The 18,520-nt window shown below is 40.9% G+C and overlaps 1 protein-coding gene across 1 annotated transcript in view; it reads left to right on the top strand.

Annotated features, from left to right (window-relative positions):
- The window catches only part of DNAH5 (dynein axonemal heavy chain 5), a 248,666-nt gene extending 231,888 nt beyond the window's left edge, over nucleotides 1–16,778 (top strand). Inside the window, exons 77-79 of the mRNA XM_050793010.1 lie at nucleotides 5,399–5,551; nucleotides 5,968–6,199; nucleotides 14,995–16,778. Coding sequence (XP_050648967.1) covers nucleotides 5,399–5,551; nucleotides 5,968–6,199; nucleotides 14,995–15,146 — 537 coding nt within the window. The 3' untranslated portion in view covers nucleotides 15,147–16,778. The remainder of the gene's footprint in view (nucleotides 1–5,398; nucleotides 5,552–5,967; nucleotides 6,200–14,994) is intronic.
- Nucleotides 16,779–18,520: the final 1,742 nt, after the last annotated feature.

Here is an 18,520-nt window from a genome sequence, read left to right on the forward strand (position 1 = left end):
TGAACCCAAGTAGGGCTGGCCTGACAGGTCACTCCCAGTGTCGCTGCTCCCTAGATTTTCAATTCTACTCCGCTTCCTCATTCGCTTGCCCTGCCACACCTAAAGGTTGGAAGGAAGGGGAAACTAGGACAGAAATGCAGGCATAGGAAGGTGACAGGATTCACCCCTTTGAGATCTCAAGTTATGAATGTGAATGAAACCAGCCTTCACCAGTGTGCATCGCCTCCAGCTGGCTTCGACTGCCAGGAGTAGGCCTGGGAAGGCGGATACTTGAGGAGCTTCCGTGTTGTACACCCACTTGGAGAGTGCAGTGGCAGTTGTGCTGGGATTTTTTGGCTGCCATAACAAAATACCACCGACTGGGTGGCTTAAGCAACAGAAATTTGTTTTCTTTCAATTCTGGAGGTGGCAAGTCCAAAATAGAACTGTTGACCAGCCATGCTCCCTTCAGAGTGTCTAGGGGAGTATCCTTCTTTGCTTCATTCTACCTTCTGGTGGCCCCAGGAGCTCCTTGGCTTGTGGCAGTCCTAGTCCAATCTCTCTCTTTGTCTTTGTGTGACTTTCTTTGCCCTGAGTACATTCACAACATCTTCCCTCTCTGCATATCTGTCTCTGTGTCCAAATTTCCCCTTTTCATAAGGACAGCAACATATTGGAGTAGGGTCACCCTTATGCCCTCATTTTCACTTTATTTCCTCTGTAAAGACCCTGTTCCCAAAAAAGATCATGTTGTTAGGTGCTGGGGGTTAGGACTTCAACGTATGGTTTGGGCCGGGACACAATTCAACCCATGGTGGGAGAGGTAGCTAGCTCATGGACGCCATTCTCAATGGGGAGATTATAATGACAGCAGGTGAAGACGAGAGGCGAAGAGATGGGACAAAAACTGTTAAAGACTTATTTTAAAATGTATTTTACTTGACAAAAATTATATACATTTATGGTGTGCTACATGTTGTTTTGAAAGATGTGTATCCTGTAGAATGGCTGAGCTGGGCTAATTAACATAGGCATTACCTCACATACTTAATTAACGTTTTCTTGTGGTTCAGACCTAAAAGCCACTCTCAGCAATTTTCAAGAATACAGTGCATTGCAGCCGGGTGCGGTGGCTCACACCTGTACTCCCAGTACTTTGGGAGGCCAAGGCGGGCGGATCACGAGGTCAGGAGATTGAGACCATCCTGGCTAACATGGTGAAACCCTGTCTCTATTAAAAAATACAAAAAATTAGCTGGGTGTGGTGGCATGCACCAGCTACTTGGGAGGCTGAGGCAGGAGAATGGCATGAACCCAGGAGACAGAGCTTGCAGTGAGCCGAGATCATGCCACTGCACTCCAGCCTGGGTGGTAGATTGAGACTGTCTCCAAAAAAAAAGAAGAAAAAGAAAAAATACAGTCTATTGCCATAAACTATAGTCACCTTGTTGTAAAATAGATCTTTCGAACGTGCTTCTCCTATCTGACTGAAATTTTATACCCTTTGATCAACAACTTCCTATTCCCTCCCTCATCACCCCACCCTCTAGTCTGTGGTAACCACCATTCTACTCTCTATTTTTATGAGTTCAACTCTTTCAGGCTCCACACATAAGTGAGATGATGCAGTATTTGCCTTTCTGTGCCTGGCTTATTTCACCTAGCCTAATGGAGATGGGACAAAATGTATGGATGAGGTGAAAATCATGGAACCAAAGAATCAGATACCATGCTTAGGTCAAGGACTGTCCTTGAATAAGTGAACTGGAAGTGGAGGTTATGGTTGAAGAATGGAATGTGGAATGGTGCATGTTGGATTTCTTAAGGCAGCTAAATAGCTAGCTCTTTTCTCCGTCTGAATTCCAAAGCAATTAAATGGCAGAAAAGGAGTAGTGTAGATTAGAGAACATTTATTGATAAAGCTAATATTGAACAATGTGGCTTCTATCTGCTGAAACCCCTGAGTTGTGGGGTTTCAAAACCAGAATTCGGAATTAGACAGACTTACCCACTAGCAGCACGACGCTAGACAGTTTCCTCTACAGAGACTTCCCTGTGAAGCTAGAGTGTGCAGGAGCAGAAGAGAGTGTGGGAGCAGAAGAGAGTGTGTGCTCCCTTTCCCCCTGCTACCCCCAGCAATAAAAGCAGAAGCAATAAAAGCAGAAGGGGCGGGCTGGCTGGGCTTCCTAACTGTATCTCCATCTTTCCACTGCTGCTATGGCTTCTCCAACCTCCTGCTACCCTAGTGCTAAGCCACCGATCATACTTCAGGACCTGCTGTTATAGCTGCACCCTACTTCCTTATGTCCCACACCAGCTGGGTGCATCCTTGGCTCCACACAGTTACTCTGGGACCCTCATTATGGAGGCCTTGTCATCTGGGAGCTGTACCACCTGGAGCATGTGGCCTCTGAAGTCATCACAGCAGAGGGAAGGGAAAGGGATGAGGCACCCCAGGTCTAGACTTTCTGGATTAGGAAGTGACCCATGCCACTTTCATTCACAGTCTGTGAATCAGAATTAGAGCCTTGGACCCAACCTAACTGCATGTGAGGCTGGGAAGTATAGGGGGCACATGGGACATCTGATGAGCAGAACCCATCTCTGAAACAGCCAGAAACCAGATGAATTTCTTTACCTCCTGGGAGTGGGGAGAATGAGAGGGTCAAGGATCTTGGAGTGTTATCGACAAGGAGCTCTCTCCCCATCGAAGGAAATATAGGAGTGGGGAAAAAACGCACTTCCCAACAGGCTAGTGTTTGGGGATGACAAAATTTAACATGAGAGTACGAGAGCAGAGGAATAAAATGGAATGGACATCAGGGTCATTAGAGAGCAGAGGGTCATGAGATAAGATAGTAGGATGTTAAATGCATCATTCACATGGGTGGCTGAAGTCACCTAGAATGATTAATCAAAGTAAATAAAGGCAGTATACGGGTTTTGAGTATGCACTTACTTGGCCAGAATACCCAGGTTCAAATCATGTCTCTTATGGGCTATCTAACTTGGGGTACGCTAGTTGCCTTGTTGTGCCTCAGTTTCCTTAACTGTAAAAGGGAAATAATAGCATTATATAATTCCTAGCATTATTGTGAGAATTAAATGAGTTGATATGTGTGAAGTGCTTAGAACAGCTCCTGGCATGTGGCCAGTGCTGTGTAAGTGCCTGTGATTATTTATAGCAAAACCGCACCACCACCACCACCATCACCACCACAACCACCATCACCACTATGACCATCACCACCACTGTCACCACCACAGCCACCATTACTGCCTCCACCACCATCACCACTATGACCATCACCACCACTGTTACCACCAATTACTGCCTCTGCCATCACCACCATCACCACCACCACCACCACCCCCACCTCCACCACCAACACAATCATCATCATCATCCTCATGATTATTTGGGGGATTGAGTAGAAGAGTAAACCAGGAGCTAAATTCCTTCATGAATAAGAGGAAGTGACCAGTAGGTGATAGAAGCAAGTAGGGGTAAGGATAGTATGTCTGGATGGCATGAGACTCAAAAGAAGAGAATGATGTAGCATGATGACCTGGCAACAACAGTCAGAAATGACAAGGTCGTCTCCTCTTCCCCTGGTCCTGAGGGTTGTTGAGTATGAGGAAAGCAGTAGCCTACATTTGGAGAAGGCTGTGAAGGAAACAGTCTGTGCCGGGTTGAAGGTGTGGGGTGGGGGGCAGACTTCAGTTAAGAGAAGGGATGGAGAGGATGTTCCAGAATGAGGTGGAGGATCTAGAAGAGTTTCCTGATCATGGCATTGAAGATGCTGAAGGTAGAGTGGAAAGGCTTGGGAGGGGGGCTTGCCTCTTGTTATTGCCAAGGACAGAGGGGGATTGCGTCAGGTTGGGGCTGCACAGAGAGGGCAGCATACAGACATGAGGTTGGTGGGTGGGGGGATAGAGCGTTGGCCTCTGTAGGTTACTTGGCTAAATGGGAGGGCGGTAGGACTTGTTTAGTGCTGAGCCTCAGGTGTGTCATCCAGAGCTTCAGCAGATTATGAGGTAGTGAGTTCTGCAGGCAGCATGTAGTGAGTAGGACTGCTTCTTGTTGTCTTCTGCATGTTATTTGATGACACCACCCCCCATCCCTCTCATCACATAGCTTAGAGACTCAGAATCAGCTTTGACCAGACCCATTTATTTCCTTCTCATCTTTAATAAATCCATTGCCCATACCAGAGAGTTTTCTATCTAAATTGCCTCTTCTCATTGCCAAGGACTGAGGGAGACTCTTCCAGATCACTGGCCATTATGAGTTCCTTCCCTACCAAACCAGATCATCCACCTCGGTAGGACCTGGGAGGCTCTGGAACAGGAATCCCTGTCAGGGGGCACTCTCGTTAGCAGCTCCCTCTGCCCTCAGACCGAACGTAGTATAAAATACACATCTCTTTTAGTTAACAGACCTATAATGATAGCAGACAATGAGTGATTTAATTCTTAAATTATGATCTTTTTGTTCAGGTTTTTATTCTTCTCAGCTTATTATCAGACTTTGGAATCTCAATAACTCTTGAAAATAGGCAAATTAATTCTTAAGGTGTTTGAAATTCAAGTGTTATACCCAGGTTGATTACTACATTTATTCATACATAAAATATTGCAATTACAGTAAAATGTTATAATCTATGATTTGAAGATACCGTCCACTGCTGCTGCTCATGGCATTAATGACATATCCATGCCAGTTGTCGTAATGGAAGCCAAACAGGTGAATTCAGGGAGAAAGTCAGAAGCAATAAATGCAAATAATTTGTGGATGACAAAGAGTCTTGGGTTTCCGTTTTTTGCTCCTTCCAAGAGAGGAAACAAAAATGTATTCTAAAGTGACAAACATTCTGGGAAAGGACTGTTGTTCACCCCATTACAATTAAGTGTAGCAAGTCTTCTACATCTTATTATCCATGGGATCTATTTTACAGTGTTGATTTATCTTGATAAGGCCGTGAGCATATTTATGTAAATAAAAATCCTTTTTTATGTGTTATAAATTGAAATTGTAACCTAAGGAAAAATGATGAAAGCCTTGAAATTTAATCCAATAAATTGTTTTGATTCCTTTACAGCAGAATCAGTGATGAATATATTGGTACATGGAAAGTGATTCGATTGACATTAGATATCTTGAACAGTTCTGTGAATTGATCTGATGTTCATGTGATGACTAGTATATTCTGTCATATCTTAGTAGCATTACTATTATTAAGGAGAAAGAATAATTTGAAACACTTATGCCAGAACCCAGGGAAAATTCATGACTTAGAGACTTTTTTCATTATAAAAGTGAAATTGATATTTCATCTTTTTTTTTTAGTGAACATAGCTGGTTTACACTGCAGTGTTAAACTTATATCAATTAATTGTTTAAATGTCTTCACTGCAGGTTTCTTGGGTTTCAAGTACGCTGGGTTTCTGGTTTACTGAACTTATAGAAAGAAATGGCCAGTTTACCTCGTGGGTTTTCAATGGCCGACCTCACTGCTTTTGGATGACAGGCTTTTTTAACCCCCAGGGATTTTTAACTGCAATGCGACAGGTAAGAGCTCTGATTTGCACCCGTTGTGTTATTATAATTTTCCTCCACAGGGTTTTCTTTCATTATAGTTTTAAAGACTATAATAAGACAGAGAATGACTGTCTCTTTTTGGTACTAGCAATTACATTGTCATGAACATAAATCCCAGCCACTTGTTCTCAGGCTGCTAGCTCAACTTTCAAAATATTTATTTCTTATTTTTGTATTTGATTTGACTTTGTATTTCTTTTTAAAGTAGACATAGCTAAATTAGGATGTGGTTTTTTTTTTTTATGAGAGAATCTTGCTAATTCTTTAGGCACTATTGTACTTCCTTCAAATTAGAGTGATTTGGAGCCAAGCTTTCATTATTGTTATGCTCTTTCTATTAAGACAAACCTCTAACTGCTCCATTCATCTTTTGCTGCCCTGAATAGGAAATAACTCGGGCCAACAAAGGCTGGGCTCTGGACAATATGGTGCTTTGCAATGAAGTCACCAAATGGATGAAGGATGACATTTCTGCCCCTCCCACAGAGGGCGTCTATGTCTATGGCCTGTATCTTGAAGGTGCTGGCTGGGACAAGAGGAACATGAAACTCATTGAATCAAAGCCAAAAGTGCTCTTTGAGTTGATGCCTGTCATAAGGATTTATGCAGAAAACAATAGTAAGTTGTCTTGTACCTTCAGTAAGTGTTCACATTGTTCGTTTGGATGACATTATCAACACGGGAGTTCATTATTTTTGTCATCATGTAGTAGAGATTTTACTCTCTTATCAACCAGCTTTACATTCACACCCATGTTTAATGGGGACTTACTGACCTCTAGGCACTTTCTTGAGTATATTGAGGAGGCAATAGTTCTAGATAGTACTTGCTTATCTAATAAAGCAGATTAATACGTGTGGATACTCAGGAAATATTAGCTGACGAGATAAGAAAGAAATGTTTGGCATGGTTAATAAGCATGGGGAAGGAGAGTGAGATAACACGGGATGAAGTGGGCGGGGGCTGAGTCTCAGGAGCATTTGGGCCTGGACTGAGCTTTGAAGAATGGATACAATGTGGTGGGGTGAGCTGTGGTAAGGAGGCTTTCTAGATGAGATTGCACAGGGCTCAGTTGGAGTCTGTGGCTCTACCAACCTGGAGGTTTGAACCAGGTAGTGAAATCTAGATTGAATTCAGAGGCATTTGGCTTAATCCTATAGCTAATGGTAAAATACTGGGTTCTTATTTCTGTCTTTGAATGTAATAACACTTCTGTGAAGTACACACGTGATTCTACTTTAACAAAATTATCAAAGCTGTACTTGACAAGTCTAAAAATGCCTAAACTATTTTCCGTTGTTGGATTGATGTTTTCTGGAGGCTCTTTTTTTGGTCACCTTTCACTCAGCTGACATCTCTACAGCGATAACCACATTTTAGCACATGAGGGAATTCCCTGTTCATTTTAGAAGCATAAACCATAAACTCTAGCCATGGTAGTGGATTCCAAGGAAGTACTGATTTTACGATAGAAGCACAAGAGATTCTAACAAGTAAAGGGATAAAATAATTAATGAACTATAAGTGTTTGTTTGTTTGTTTGTTTATTTATTTGAGACAGAGTCTCGCTCTGTCACCCAGGCTGGAGTGCAGTGACACGATCTCAGATCACTGCAACCTCCAACTCCTGAGTTCAAGCGATTCTCCAGCCTCAGCCTCCTCAGCGCCCAGCCCCAAGTATTTGTTTTTTAAGGAAACATTTGGTGGATGTCTAATAGTTACCAGTCATAACCTTAGGCGCTAGGGATGCAAAGATCATTATGAACCAGATCCAGCCCCCAGAGACTCACAGTCTGGTGAAGGAGACCCATAGTAAGTAAATAATGAAAATACAAATTGATACATGTTACAAAAGAGATGCTCAGAAAGAAAACATAGAGATGTCTAGGAGTTTAGGGGTGATTGCTTTTGAGATGTGCTTTGGAGGACAAGAATGATAGTTATGGGGAGTTAGACTTTTCGTGGCGGAGGGAAATAGCATTAGCTAGCTTGGTCATTCAGTGACTACTTACCATCTGCCAAGCACTTCCCTAGTGCTGGGATGGCAGCACTGAGAAAAGACCAAACAGGCTTCCCATTCTTGTGGAGCTGAGTCGCAAACAGGGGTGATAGCCATAAAAGAAACAAATATAGTCGGGCCTTGTTACTCACAGATTTGTATTTGTGAATTTGCCCACCTGCTAAAATTTCTCTGTAGCCCCCGAATCAACACTAATGACACTTTTATGGTCATTCGCATGGTCATTCACAAACATGTGCAAAGCAGCAAGCAGTTGGAGTTGCCAGACATACATATTCCTAGCTGGGGCCAAACAAGGTGAGGCTGGGCCTTCTTGTTCCAGCTTTCATATTACAACTAAGTGTCCTGTTTGTGGTCTCTTTAGTACCATGTTTTTCAATTTTTTTTTTTTTTGGTACATTTTCCTATTTAAAATGGCCCCCAAGTGTAGTGTTAAGTCTGCTGTTTCTGAGCACAAGAAGACTGTGCCTTATAGAGAAAATACATGTGTTGGACAAACTTCCTTCAGGCATTAGTCATAGTGCTGTTGGCCTCCAGTGCAATCATAATAAATCAACAATATATATTAACAAGATATCCTTAAACAGAAACACACATAAAACAAGATTATGTATTGACTGCTTGATGGAAATGTTGTGACCAGAGGCTTGCAGGAAACTAACCCTGTGTTTCCCCTAGGAGCAATGGCTTGGCATTTGTTAATTCAATATTCATGGTGACTTCATAGGACATAACTACTGTGAATAATGAGAGTTGACTAGAAATGAACATACTGATTTCAGATACTTCTTGTTTCTCTGCAAAAAAACACATGCATGGTGTCTTAGTCCATTTTCTGTTGCTATAACAAAATACTACAGACTGGGCATGTGATAGACAATAGAAGTTTATTTTGCTCCTGGTTCTGGAGGCAGGGAAGTCCAAAGGCATGATGCCAGCATCTGGTGAGAGTCATTCCATGGTCACAAACAGAAGGTAGAAGTAAGCATGTGAGACAGAGAGGGGCACCAGGGGCTGGACTTGGTTTATAGCAACCCACTCTTGCAATAACTATCTCACTGGCATGATAATGACATTAATTCATTCATAAGGGATTCACCATTTTGACCCAGTCACCTTTTATCAGACTCTACCTCCAAATATTATTGTACCAGTGATTAAGTTTTCAACACATGAAATTCTAGGGGACAAATTCAAGCCATACACATGGTTTGAGTGTAAGATAATTTAGGAGTTCTGTTAGGAATACTGAGCTGAGATCCAAGTGACAGAAAGGGGCTATGCTAGCATCCTGGAGCAGAGGGAAGAGTGGAAAGTCATGAGGTGGTAATGGATGTGCTGGGTTTGGTGAAGAGTTTAGTTCTGGGATTTAGAAGACAGACCTGGTCCAGGTTAGCTGGATGTCAGCAGTGTGTAGGTGGATAACAAAGCTTCCACATGAAAGAGGTTCTTCAGGTAAAGGTGGAAATGGGGGAGTCGGAAGAGACAACTGATATTTATGGAGAATGTTTAAAGGTGGATTTCACACCATGTCTCATTTAGTATTTTCAAAAGTTTGCTAGAGAAATGATTTTTGCTTTGAGAACAACAAGCTAGAGAGGTTGTGATTTGTTGAAGGGAATAAGGATTACCTTGGGAGGGGACCAGTGTTATGAAGGAAGAAGAGCCTGTGAAGGGGAGAGTTGAGCATCAGATTAGGAACACAAAGGTTCTCAGCACACTGCTTGGCACATGGTGTAGTTCAATATTTATTAGTTGAATCAAAAAAGATAAATGTGTCTACGTGGGCTTAGGCAAGCATACTGCCTATGGCTTTGTATTTACTGGTTCTTAGGGTAGTGTGAGATCTTGGGACGGTAATTATTTTATAGAAATAATAATCAAGTGTTCCTTTAGCCAAAAATAGTATTTTAGAAAAATTGCTTTATCATATCATTGCATCTAGTCAACATGTTGTAAAAACGTTTCCGTTATAAAATGAAATGAAAAGCTTTTTCCAGTTGAGTTACATGTTACTGTTTTTTCTTGTGACTAAACTATAAAAATCCATGGCAATTTGACACTGAACATCTCAGCATGGTAGTAATAAAGTAATAATTTTATAATACTGGCAATTCTTTATGATTTAAGAACAGATTTTTATAGAAGAACTATGTCCACCCTGCTGCGTGTTAGCCAGTGGTGATGCTCATTAGCAGCAGGTAAGGGAGAAAATAAAATAAGCAAAGGAAAAGGGGCTAATTTCAAAGTATTAAAAGAAAACTTTAGTTCTTTATTCCTTTGTTGATTTCAGTAAGAGCTGGTGGAAACTTGGTTTGTTGTTAAAATCGCTTTGTTGTTGAAGAGGTGTTTCTTTAGTAATGGAAAACTAACATTCTGTTACCCTTTTCATGTGATACATTTAATTTTTACTCCATTTTGATAATTGAGCAGGGCTCTGATTGACTTAAAGCGGTGTGTAGCATCATTAAAGACCAAAGTGCAGCATTTAAAAATTGGAATTCTTATAGTTAACAGTTTTTACATTAATATGAAGGAAATTTCTCAATTTAAATAATCATTAAAATATAGATATAGGACTGGTTTATTTGTTTTCTACAAGAAGAAATCTAGATATTTATTTTAACTCTAAAAATTGAGTGATACACCCTCAAACTTTAAAAAGAAATGATGTTTCTTGCTAGAAAATCACGGAAAAGTCATTCAAATAGTACTCAATTCACCAAGAGAGTAAAGCCACACGCACACCGTCTAGATTCTCTGTTCTCAAAGGAAGCTGGAAAGGACAAATAGAAGAAAGAGATGTGTCTTCACAGATTTATTATATGAGCAGATTGATGATTCGCAGCGAACTTCAGAACTGTAGCTGATGTGCTGGAAAACTGTGACTGGAACATTTGTGAGGGACGAGGCAAGCCTTCTGTGTACCTCTGATCACCAAGCAGGTGCAAGAGGGGTCTCAAGGGTTATTTCCTGCTAAGGAAAACATGTATCTAAGAATGCCGTCTGACCCATTTTGACGTGAGACTGTGCAGATTTGGGACTGGGGTGGGGGTAGCCATAGGTGGTGACCAGGAGTAGAGACCTCCTGGCTCCTGAGCCCACAGGGTTTAATCGGCTGTCAGCTTGTAAACCTGGAAGTCTGTTAAAGTCATGGGAAACATGAGTCTGGGAAGTTGCTTTAGTGAAAAGGTCCATGCGTAAGTAGATGCATGTGTGTGTATGTGCGTGTGCCTGTGTGTGTATGTGCGTGTGCCTGTGTGTGTATGTGCGTGTGCCTGTGTGTGTGTGTGCGTGTGCCTGTGTGTGTATGTGCGTGTGCCTGTGTGTGTGTGTGTGTGCCTATGTATGTGCGTGTGCCTGTGTGTGTATGTGCGTGTGCCTGTGTGTATGTGCGTGTGCCTGTGTGTGTGTGTGTGTGTGCCTGTGTGTGTGTGTGTGTGTGTGTGTGTGTGTGTGTGTGCCTGTGTGTGTGTGTGTGTGTGTGTGTGTGTGTGTGTGCCTGTGTGTGTGTGTGTGTGTGTGTGTGTGTGTGTGCTGTGTGTGTGTGTGTATGTGCGTGTGCCTGTGTGTATGTGCGTGTGCCTGTGTGTGTGTGTGTGTGTGCCTGTGTGTGTGTGTGCCTGTGTGTGTGTGTGTGTGTGTGTGTGTGTGTGTGTGTGTGTGTGGAGACAGAGAGATAAAGAAGTGTCAAATAACATCTCTATCTTAGGCACCTTCCACATTCCAGGCATTATACTATACCAGACCCATACATGTGTTAACTTATTTAATCTTTACAACAACTCTGTCAAATTTATCGTCCTCACTTCGCAGATGGAGAAATTAAGGTTTGGAGACCCTGGGTAATTTGCCCATGATTCCTGGCTACTGACAGTGAAAGCTGGTATCAGAATCACATTTGTTTGTCGTGAGGTATATGCAAACCTCTGGGAATTCCCATGGTTAGTCTTCTACTTGAGATTCTGTGTTTATGTGTCCTCTCAGCGCCTGGGACGAAACTTGAAAATAAAGGCTAAATTCAAAATGAGGACAGCTCCATTGAATATTGAAGTCCTGAGTTAGTTTTTCTCAGGTACCTGTTAAGGTAGACTGTAGGCAGTGGGAGGGCACAGGGAGAGCCCTCTGTGGGTGGTGCTCTCCCTCCCCATACCTCCCTCCGTCATGCTGCAGTCTGAAAAGTGCTTATGCCCCTGTTCACCGGTAGAGGACCATGAGCCGGGGGCCGGGATATTCGAGTGGTTCTCCTGGCTTTTATCATCCTAGTCATTAGTCATGTGGCTTTGGAGGCCTATCTAAAATATGCCGCAAATTGAACTCAGGTATCTAGTTCTGTCCATTTCATTTTCATGTTTTCTGCAAAGACAGAGGTATACATGCATAGCACATCCCAAGTATTGCAGAGATGAAGTGGAGAGGCCACGGATCCATTCTGACTAGGTTTCATTCTCAGTTAACACTACAGCTTTCTAATCTTGGACAACTCGCCTTCCTTCTGTTCCAGTTTTTGAATCTGTAAAGTGATTAAATAGTAGTACCCGTCACACAGGATTGCTGAGAGAATTACACTCACAATGTTATTAGGAAAAATATGTATTAAATACTTCCTATGTACTGACAATGTACTGACAATGAACATAGGATGCATTTAATACATATTTTTTCAATTGTTACTCTTATTAACATGCTTAACTCAAATGCTTTTTAAAGGAGTGAAAGAAATAGTGTATATTGAGAGTGAACTGTCCAGTGATTTAAATGTTACTAGCAAAAGGGTGGTTAAATAAAAGAATGACTTAACGATTCTATAGAGACTCTCTATGTAATGGTTATTTTGGATGTTGGAAGCAATATATGGATGCATACTCACATGTAGATGAAAAATGCAAGATAGATAGGGAAGTTAAACAGTCAGAAAATGAAATTCCCCCAAGGTGTTTTATTAAAACCTTTAAGATCCTAAAGGGTATAGCTTGCCGGTTTGCACAACCTCTCCTCTCTCCTCCTCCTTCTGGAGCCCCAAGGTTTTAAACATATTTAGTTGATTTGTTCTACCTACCTCGCATGCTTATTTTTGTCTTCAAAGTTGTTTGTCTAAGCAGGGGGATGGTTTCGAATCATCTGCTTATGTAGTTGTTTAGCATCTGTCAGCGTTTTCACTATGAAATTATATCTTCGGTGGCTTCTAATCCTGCCGCAGAAGTTTGCTGCACACTGTGACTTGGCATGAGCACCTTCAACTCTGAAGCAATTAAAAATAAATAGAATTGGATAAATATTTCAGAAAATTATTTTTACCTGCTTATTGAAGAGAATGCTATTTTTTTCCTCCATTTTTCTTTTGGGATTAAAATCCAAGTAGTCAAATACTTCTCAAGTTGTAATTATTGTAATTATCATGAGATTCAGATGTAAGGCACCAAAACCTTACTTCAAGTTTACAAAATGATTGTTAATCAAATTTGCAGCAAGAAGAAGAATGAGTTATATATTTGTTACATGTTTAAAGATCCTAGGATTAAAGGATTTAACTATATCAGCGAGTATAGTTAGTGTTAACTGCATTGCATGATTCGTTGTCATTCATTTACTTGTTCAGAATTTTTCATATATATTTGCCTAATTATTATTACTAGTGATATACACATAGAAATTGGAAAAATTACACTGAGACTTAAAAATTAGGTATCACATCGTTTTAGGTTGTTTCTAATGATTAATTTCATGAGATTAAGGAAACAAATACTGTAAAATATCTTCGTTGTTTTAGAAGAAGGTTTCTCAGTTTTGGTACTATTGACATTTTTGGTCTGGATAACTTTGTTTTGGCGGGGGCAGGGGGGCTGTCCTGTGCATTATAGGATGTTAGCAGCATCCCTGACCTCTATTCACGAAGATGTTAGTAGCAAGCCCACAGTTGTGTTAACCAAAAATGTCTTCAGATATTGGCAAATGTCCCCCATAGGTAGAATCATCCCTGGTTAAGAATCACTGCCTTAGAATTATTTATTTTATATTGAAACTTATGTAAAATATTATTATATTCAAATGTTTCACTTCTTCTAATACAATTAATTAAATTTATAGTGGATATGTGAAAACACAGGGCACAGCAGGTTAAAAGGTCTGTTGGATCAAATAATGAGACTTTAGCTTCTGATAGTGCCTGCTTTTATAATTTTCTGGAAAAGGCAAATTTTTGAGCATGTCAGTTTTGAGAAATAAATTCAATAACTCTGATATGTTTCAGTGCCCATGTTTGTAACATTAATTCACAAAAGCAGAGCATCCTCTTAGTTAAATGTCATTTCACTTCAATAGTTAAGTGAGGGTTTTTTAAAAATATAATATTGACTTTCCAGAAGAGTACAGGGATGGGTGTAGACACACTCTTGTCCTCGAAAAATGTATAATCTGGAAGTGTATAAAATAATACACTACTTCCTGAGACGCATGTTAGGAGGTGTGCAGGTAAACTACTGTGTACAGAGTGGCTCTCATTAGACACTAATGAGGCTTAAACTCCCAGGCTGCTCACAGGCAGAAGCTCCTTCCAAAGCCTACTTTTTTATTTGTAAATTTCACTCATTTTTTTTTTTAAAGAGGGCCCTCATGAATTGTGTGAGTTTAATTCCCCACAGACCTGGGCCTGTCTCTGAGTATGGGGTTTCCAAGGCCGGAAAGAAAGGGAGCCTGTGGGTGGAGATGGATGTGTTAGAAAGGATCTCTGAAGGATGGACACACATAGATTGCCTTTCATTGCAGTGTCATTTTGGAAACTGCATCTATTCTTCTACTCCGGAAAGGTAGATTGAGTCTCAGAGAGGTGAATTGGTCCATTACTCTCTGCTTCCCAGCAATTTTATTTCTCTACATTTATAGAGAATTCACAATACCTGATTTAGCTGGGGGGTGGGGAAGCACCCGCTGTCCTGGGATTTAAGATGTGATGTAAACTATGGCCTGCAGGGTTGAAAATTTTGAAATAATAAAGTAATGCCCACTGGTGCTGGATGCCTGATTAAAACTGACGTGTGTGCGCTCAAGGTTTGTTGGGGAGATGAAGGAGAACAGGTGGAGAGGGATGTTGAGTTGACAGGTGCCAAGGAGAGAGAGGAAGCATGTGGGCTGAGTTACTGTCCATGGTTCGGGGCAGGGGGCCAGCAGAGGCCACCAGACGCTGTCTGGGTGTCTTGCCACAGCTACTGGCACCCTGTGGGAGCATCTGCGTCACATCCAGGAATTGCCTGGCCTCAGAAAGAATGTCCCTCATTCTGCCAAACCCATCTGTCTTTGAAATGACCTACAGAATGCAGAAGCATGGCTCTGCACTCTCCTTGGGCACTTAAGTGGGAAATTCACCAAGTTCTTTTCTTTTATGATTTTTTTGTAGCTTTACGAGATCCTCGGTTTTACTCCTGTCCCATCTATAAGAAGCCAGTTCGAACGGACTTGAACTACATTGCCGCTGTGGACCTCAGGACGGCCCAGACCCCTGAACACTGGGTGCTCCGTGGGGTTGCCCTTCTCTGTGATGTCAAGTAACATGTCGGGAGTGTTCCCACCCAATGCTTTGGAAAATGCAAGATCTAAATTATTGTAACCTTTGTTTCTGTATGACTGCTGGACAGTGTATGTCAGGTCGTTTATGCAATTAATGAGCTGCATAGGTTTTCCCCACTCCTTAATTGGGTGCTTATATTTTACCTGTTTCATCATTAGTGACCAATGTCTGAGTTTGTTGAAAATACTATTTAGTGATAAAGTGTGGCCCTCAAATCCACAGTAGTGCATTTTCTTCTTACTTTGCTGTGAAGACCAACTAGGGTAAGCACACAGCATTTCTCTGGAAGGAATTACTATTCTTCTGTTAATATGGCCTGGTAACAGCCAAGTTCTTGAAGGTAACAGGGCAAGTTTGTGCTGATTTTGCTTCTGTTGCCTTTCGTATTTAGGTCAAGTTAAGAGACTTATTTTCAGGGTTTCAAGCAGCCAATTAAAAATACCTTTTAAAAAATAGAAGGAGATAGAAGAATGGGTTAAGAATGTAAATAGACAATTTATGTAAGCATAAAGAATAAATGTAGAGCAATGTTTAAGCCGACTTGTAATTAATAATGAGATACTAATTGATAACTCTTATAATAAAAATTAAAGCTAAAAGTAAATCATAGCATGCTCTCGGTAAATATCCACTCACAAATTGCTACAGCACTGTAAATCAACCCAATCTTTTTTGTAAAATGATTAAATACAGTAAGAACCATAAAAATATTCACACACTTGGATCTTTATTTTCTCTGTATCCAGGAAACAATTGAAAAGACTGAAAATAGTCTCTATAAAATTACATTTAATAACAAAAAAATGGAAATGTCATAAATATTCAATAATCAGGCTATGCTTAAGGAAATTAGGAGATATTAGGCAACCATAAAAAATAATTTTGAAGATTCCATAATATGAAAATGGTAGACTCAGACTGTTAAGTGAAAGATTTAGTTCACAAAATATTGAGTACACTGTGATTATAACAGTGAAATATATTTGCATATGGACAAAGATTAGATGGCAAGATAGAAAAATAAGAACAGATGTGATAGCAAGAGTTATAGTTGGCTTGAAAAAAATGTGATGATTAGGAGAAAATATAAAGAAAGGATAGAAATCTTAGACAGTGTGTAGGGATGTCCTATGGGCTTTTATTAATTAGGAAACATTATCAAATGATCTTTTCACATATATATTTTTTTAAATTCTGGTTACAGGTTATTAATAACTCTTCATCTAACCCATTGAGTAGAAAATTTAGTCAGTATTAAATTAGAATTGTGGTTTACAAACTTTTGGTTAGCTCTGGATCTGTATTACTGCATTTGTTTTGATAAATGGTTTTTGGGAGGTGGATACTAGGAGACAAGTGTGGGCCCCTCTCGCTGGGCTTCATTCTATGGACCAGGATCATTATTTTATGCTCATGATGATGAGAGTTAAGCCTGAGTGGCTCCTGTGACTCCCCCCATCGTAGATGATACTGTTTTCATGTGAGTTCTTTCTTTTGGTGTGGATTAATGTATCAGTTAATTTGTGTGAATTGTGGTGAATCAATCATTTCATTCTGAAAAGCAAGTAATGAAAATGTGGACATCATGGAATTAATAAAATGTTTTTACTAAATGCCTCATTCATAATTGTCGTTTATCAGAAAGAGGGGTAATTGACACTAAGTATCTAGAAATAAGCTTTCAAAACTGGATTTTTTATCAAATAATTTGAAAATGTGTCATTCCTATGATTTTGTGATGCACATCTGTTAGTTTGCATGCATGAGTCTTGGAGACCCAAAGTAGAAAAAGACCATGAAAACAACTAAGAATTTTTACGAACTAATTCAACATGGTTGGCCTCTGAAGCAGTGATGAGTCAATGAGGCCCCTTTCTGCATAGCTGCCCACTCCTTCCCGGGCTCCTCCCACCAAAAGGTGCTAGGTATTCCACAGTCAGGTAGGCAAAGGAGAACTGATTGAATGAATCTCTCCTGCAATGGAGAGGCTTCCTGATGTTCTTGGACATGGAGAAAAAACTGCCAGGGGCTTGGTACCATTGCAGAGTCATGCAACAGTTTTTTTCAACTGTCCCAATATTGATTTACTAAAAAATACTTATTTTGCACCTCCTGTGAAGACTCTCTGCTGAACTGGTGATGCAATGGTGAAAAAAAAAAAAAAAAACAGGCACAGTGCCTAATCTCATAGAGTTCACCTGAGAGGAATAAATGCAGAATATAGCAATTATTCAGGTACATATGTAGTTGTATTAGTCCGTTTTCACACTGTTATAAATAACTACTTGAGACTGGTTAATTTATAAACAGAAGAGGTTTAAAATTGACTCACAGTTCCATATAGCTGGGGAGGCCTCAGGAAACTTATAATCATGGTGGAAGATGAAGAGGAACCATGCGCATCTTCACAATGGTGGAGCAGGAGAGAGAGAAGATGAAGGGAACAGCCACACACTTTTAAACCTTCACATCTTGTGGGAACTCACTATTATGAGAACCGCACATGGGAAACTGCCCCCACGATTCAATAACCTCCCACCAGGTTCCTCCCCTGACATGTGGGGATTACAATTCAAGAAGAGATTTGGGTGGGAACACAGCCAAACCATATTGTTCCATCCCAGCCCCTCCCAAATCTCAAGTCCTTCTTACATTTTAAAACACAATCATGGCTTCCCAACAGTCCCCAAAAGTCTTAACTCATTCCAGCATTAACCCAAAAGTCCAAGTCCAAAGTCTCATCTGAGACAAGATAAGTCCCTTCCACCTATGAGCCTGTAAAATCAAAAGCACCAAATGGGAAAATTGACCAAAACAAAGGGTCTACAGGCCCCATGCAAGTCTAAAACCCAAGAGGGTAATCATTAAACCTTAAAGTTTCAAAATGATCTCCTTTGGCTCCATGTCTCACATCAGGGCACTTTGATGCAAGAAGTGGCCTCCCAAGGTCTTGGGCAGCTCTGCCTCTGAGGCTCCATAGGGTACAGCCCCTGTGGCTGCTTTCAAGGGCTGGCATTGATTGCCTGCAGCTTTTCCAGGTGCACAGTGCAAGCTGTCAGTGGATCTACCATTCTGGGTAGATCCATTCTGGGGGCCACAGGATGGTGGCGCATTTCTCATGGCTCCACTAGGCAGTGGTCCAGAGGGGACTCTGTGTGGGGGTTCTAACTCCATATTTCCCCTCTGCACTGCCTTATTAGAGGTTCTCCATGAGGACTCTGCTACTGCAGCAGACTTCTGCCTGGACATCCAGGCATTTCCATACATCCTTGAAATCTAGGTGGAGGTTCTGAAAACTCAAGTCTTGTTTTCTGCATACCTGTAGGCCCAACACCATGTGAAATCTGCCAAGGCT

This window comes from Macaca thibetana, chromosome 6 (genome assembly GCF_024542745.1).
Source record: "Macaca thibetana thibetana isolate TM-01 chromosome 6, ASM2454274v1, whole genome shotgun sequence".
Taxonomy (NCBI): domain Eukaryota; kingdom Metazoa; phylum Chordata; class Mammalia; order Primates; family Cercopithecidae; genus Macaca; species Macaca thibetana.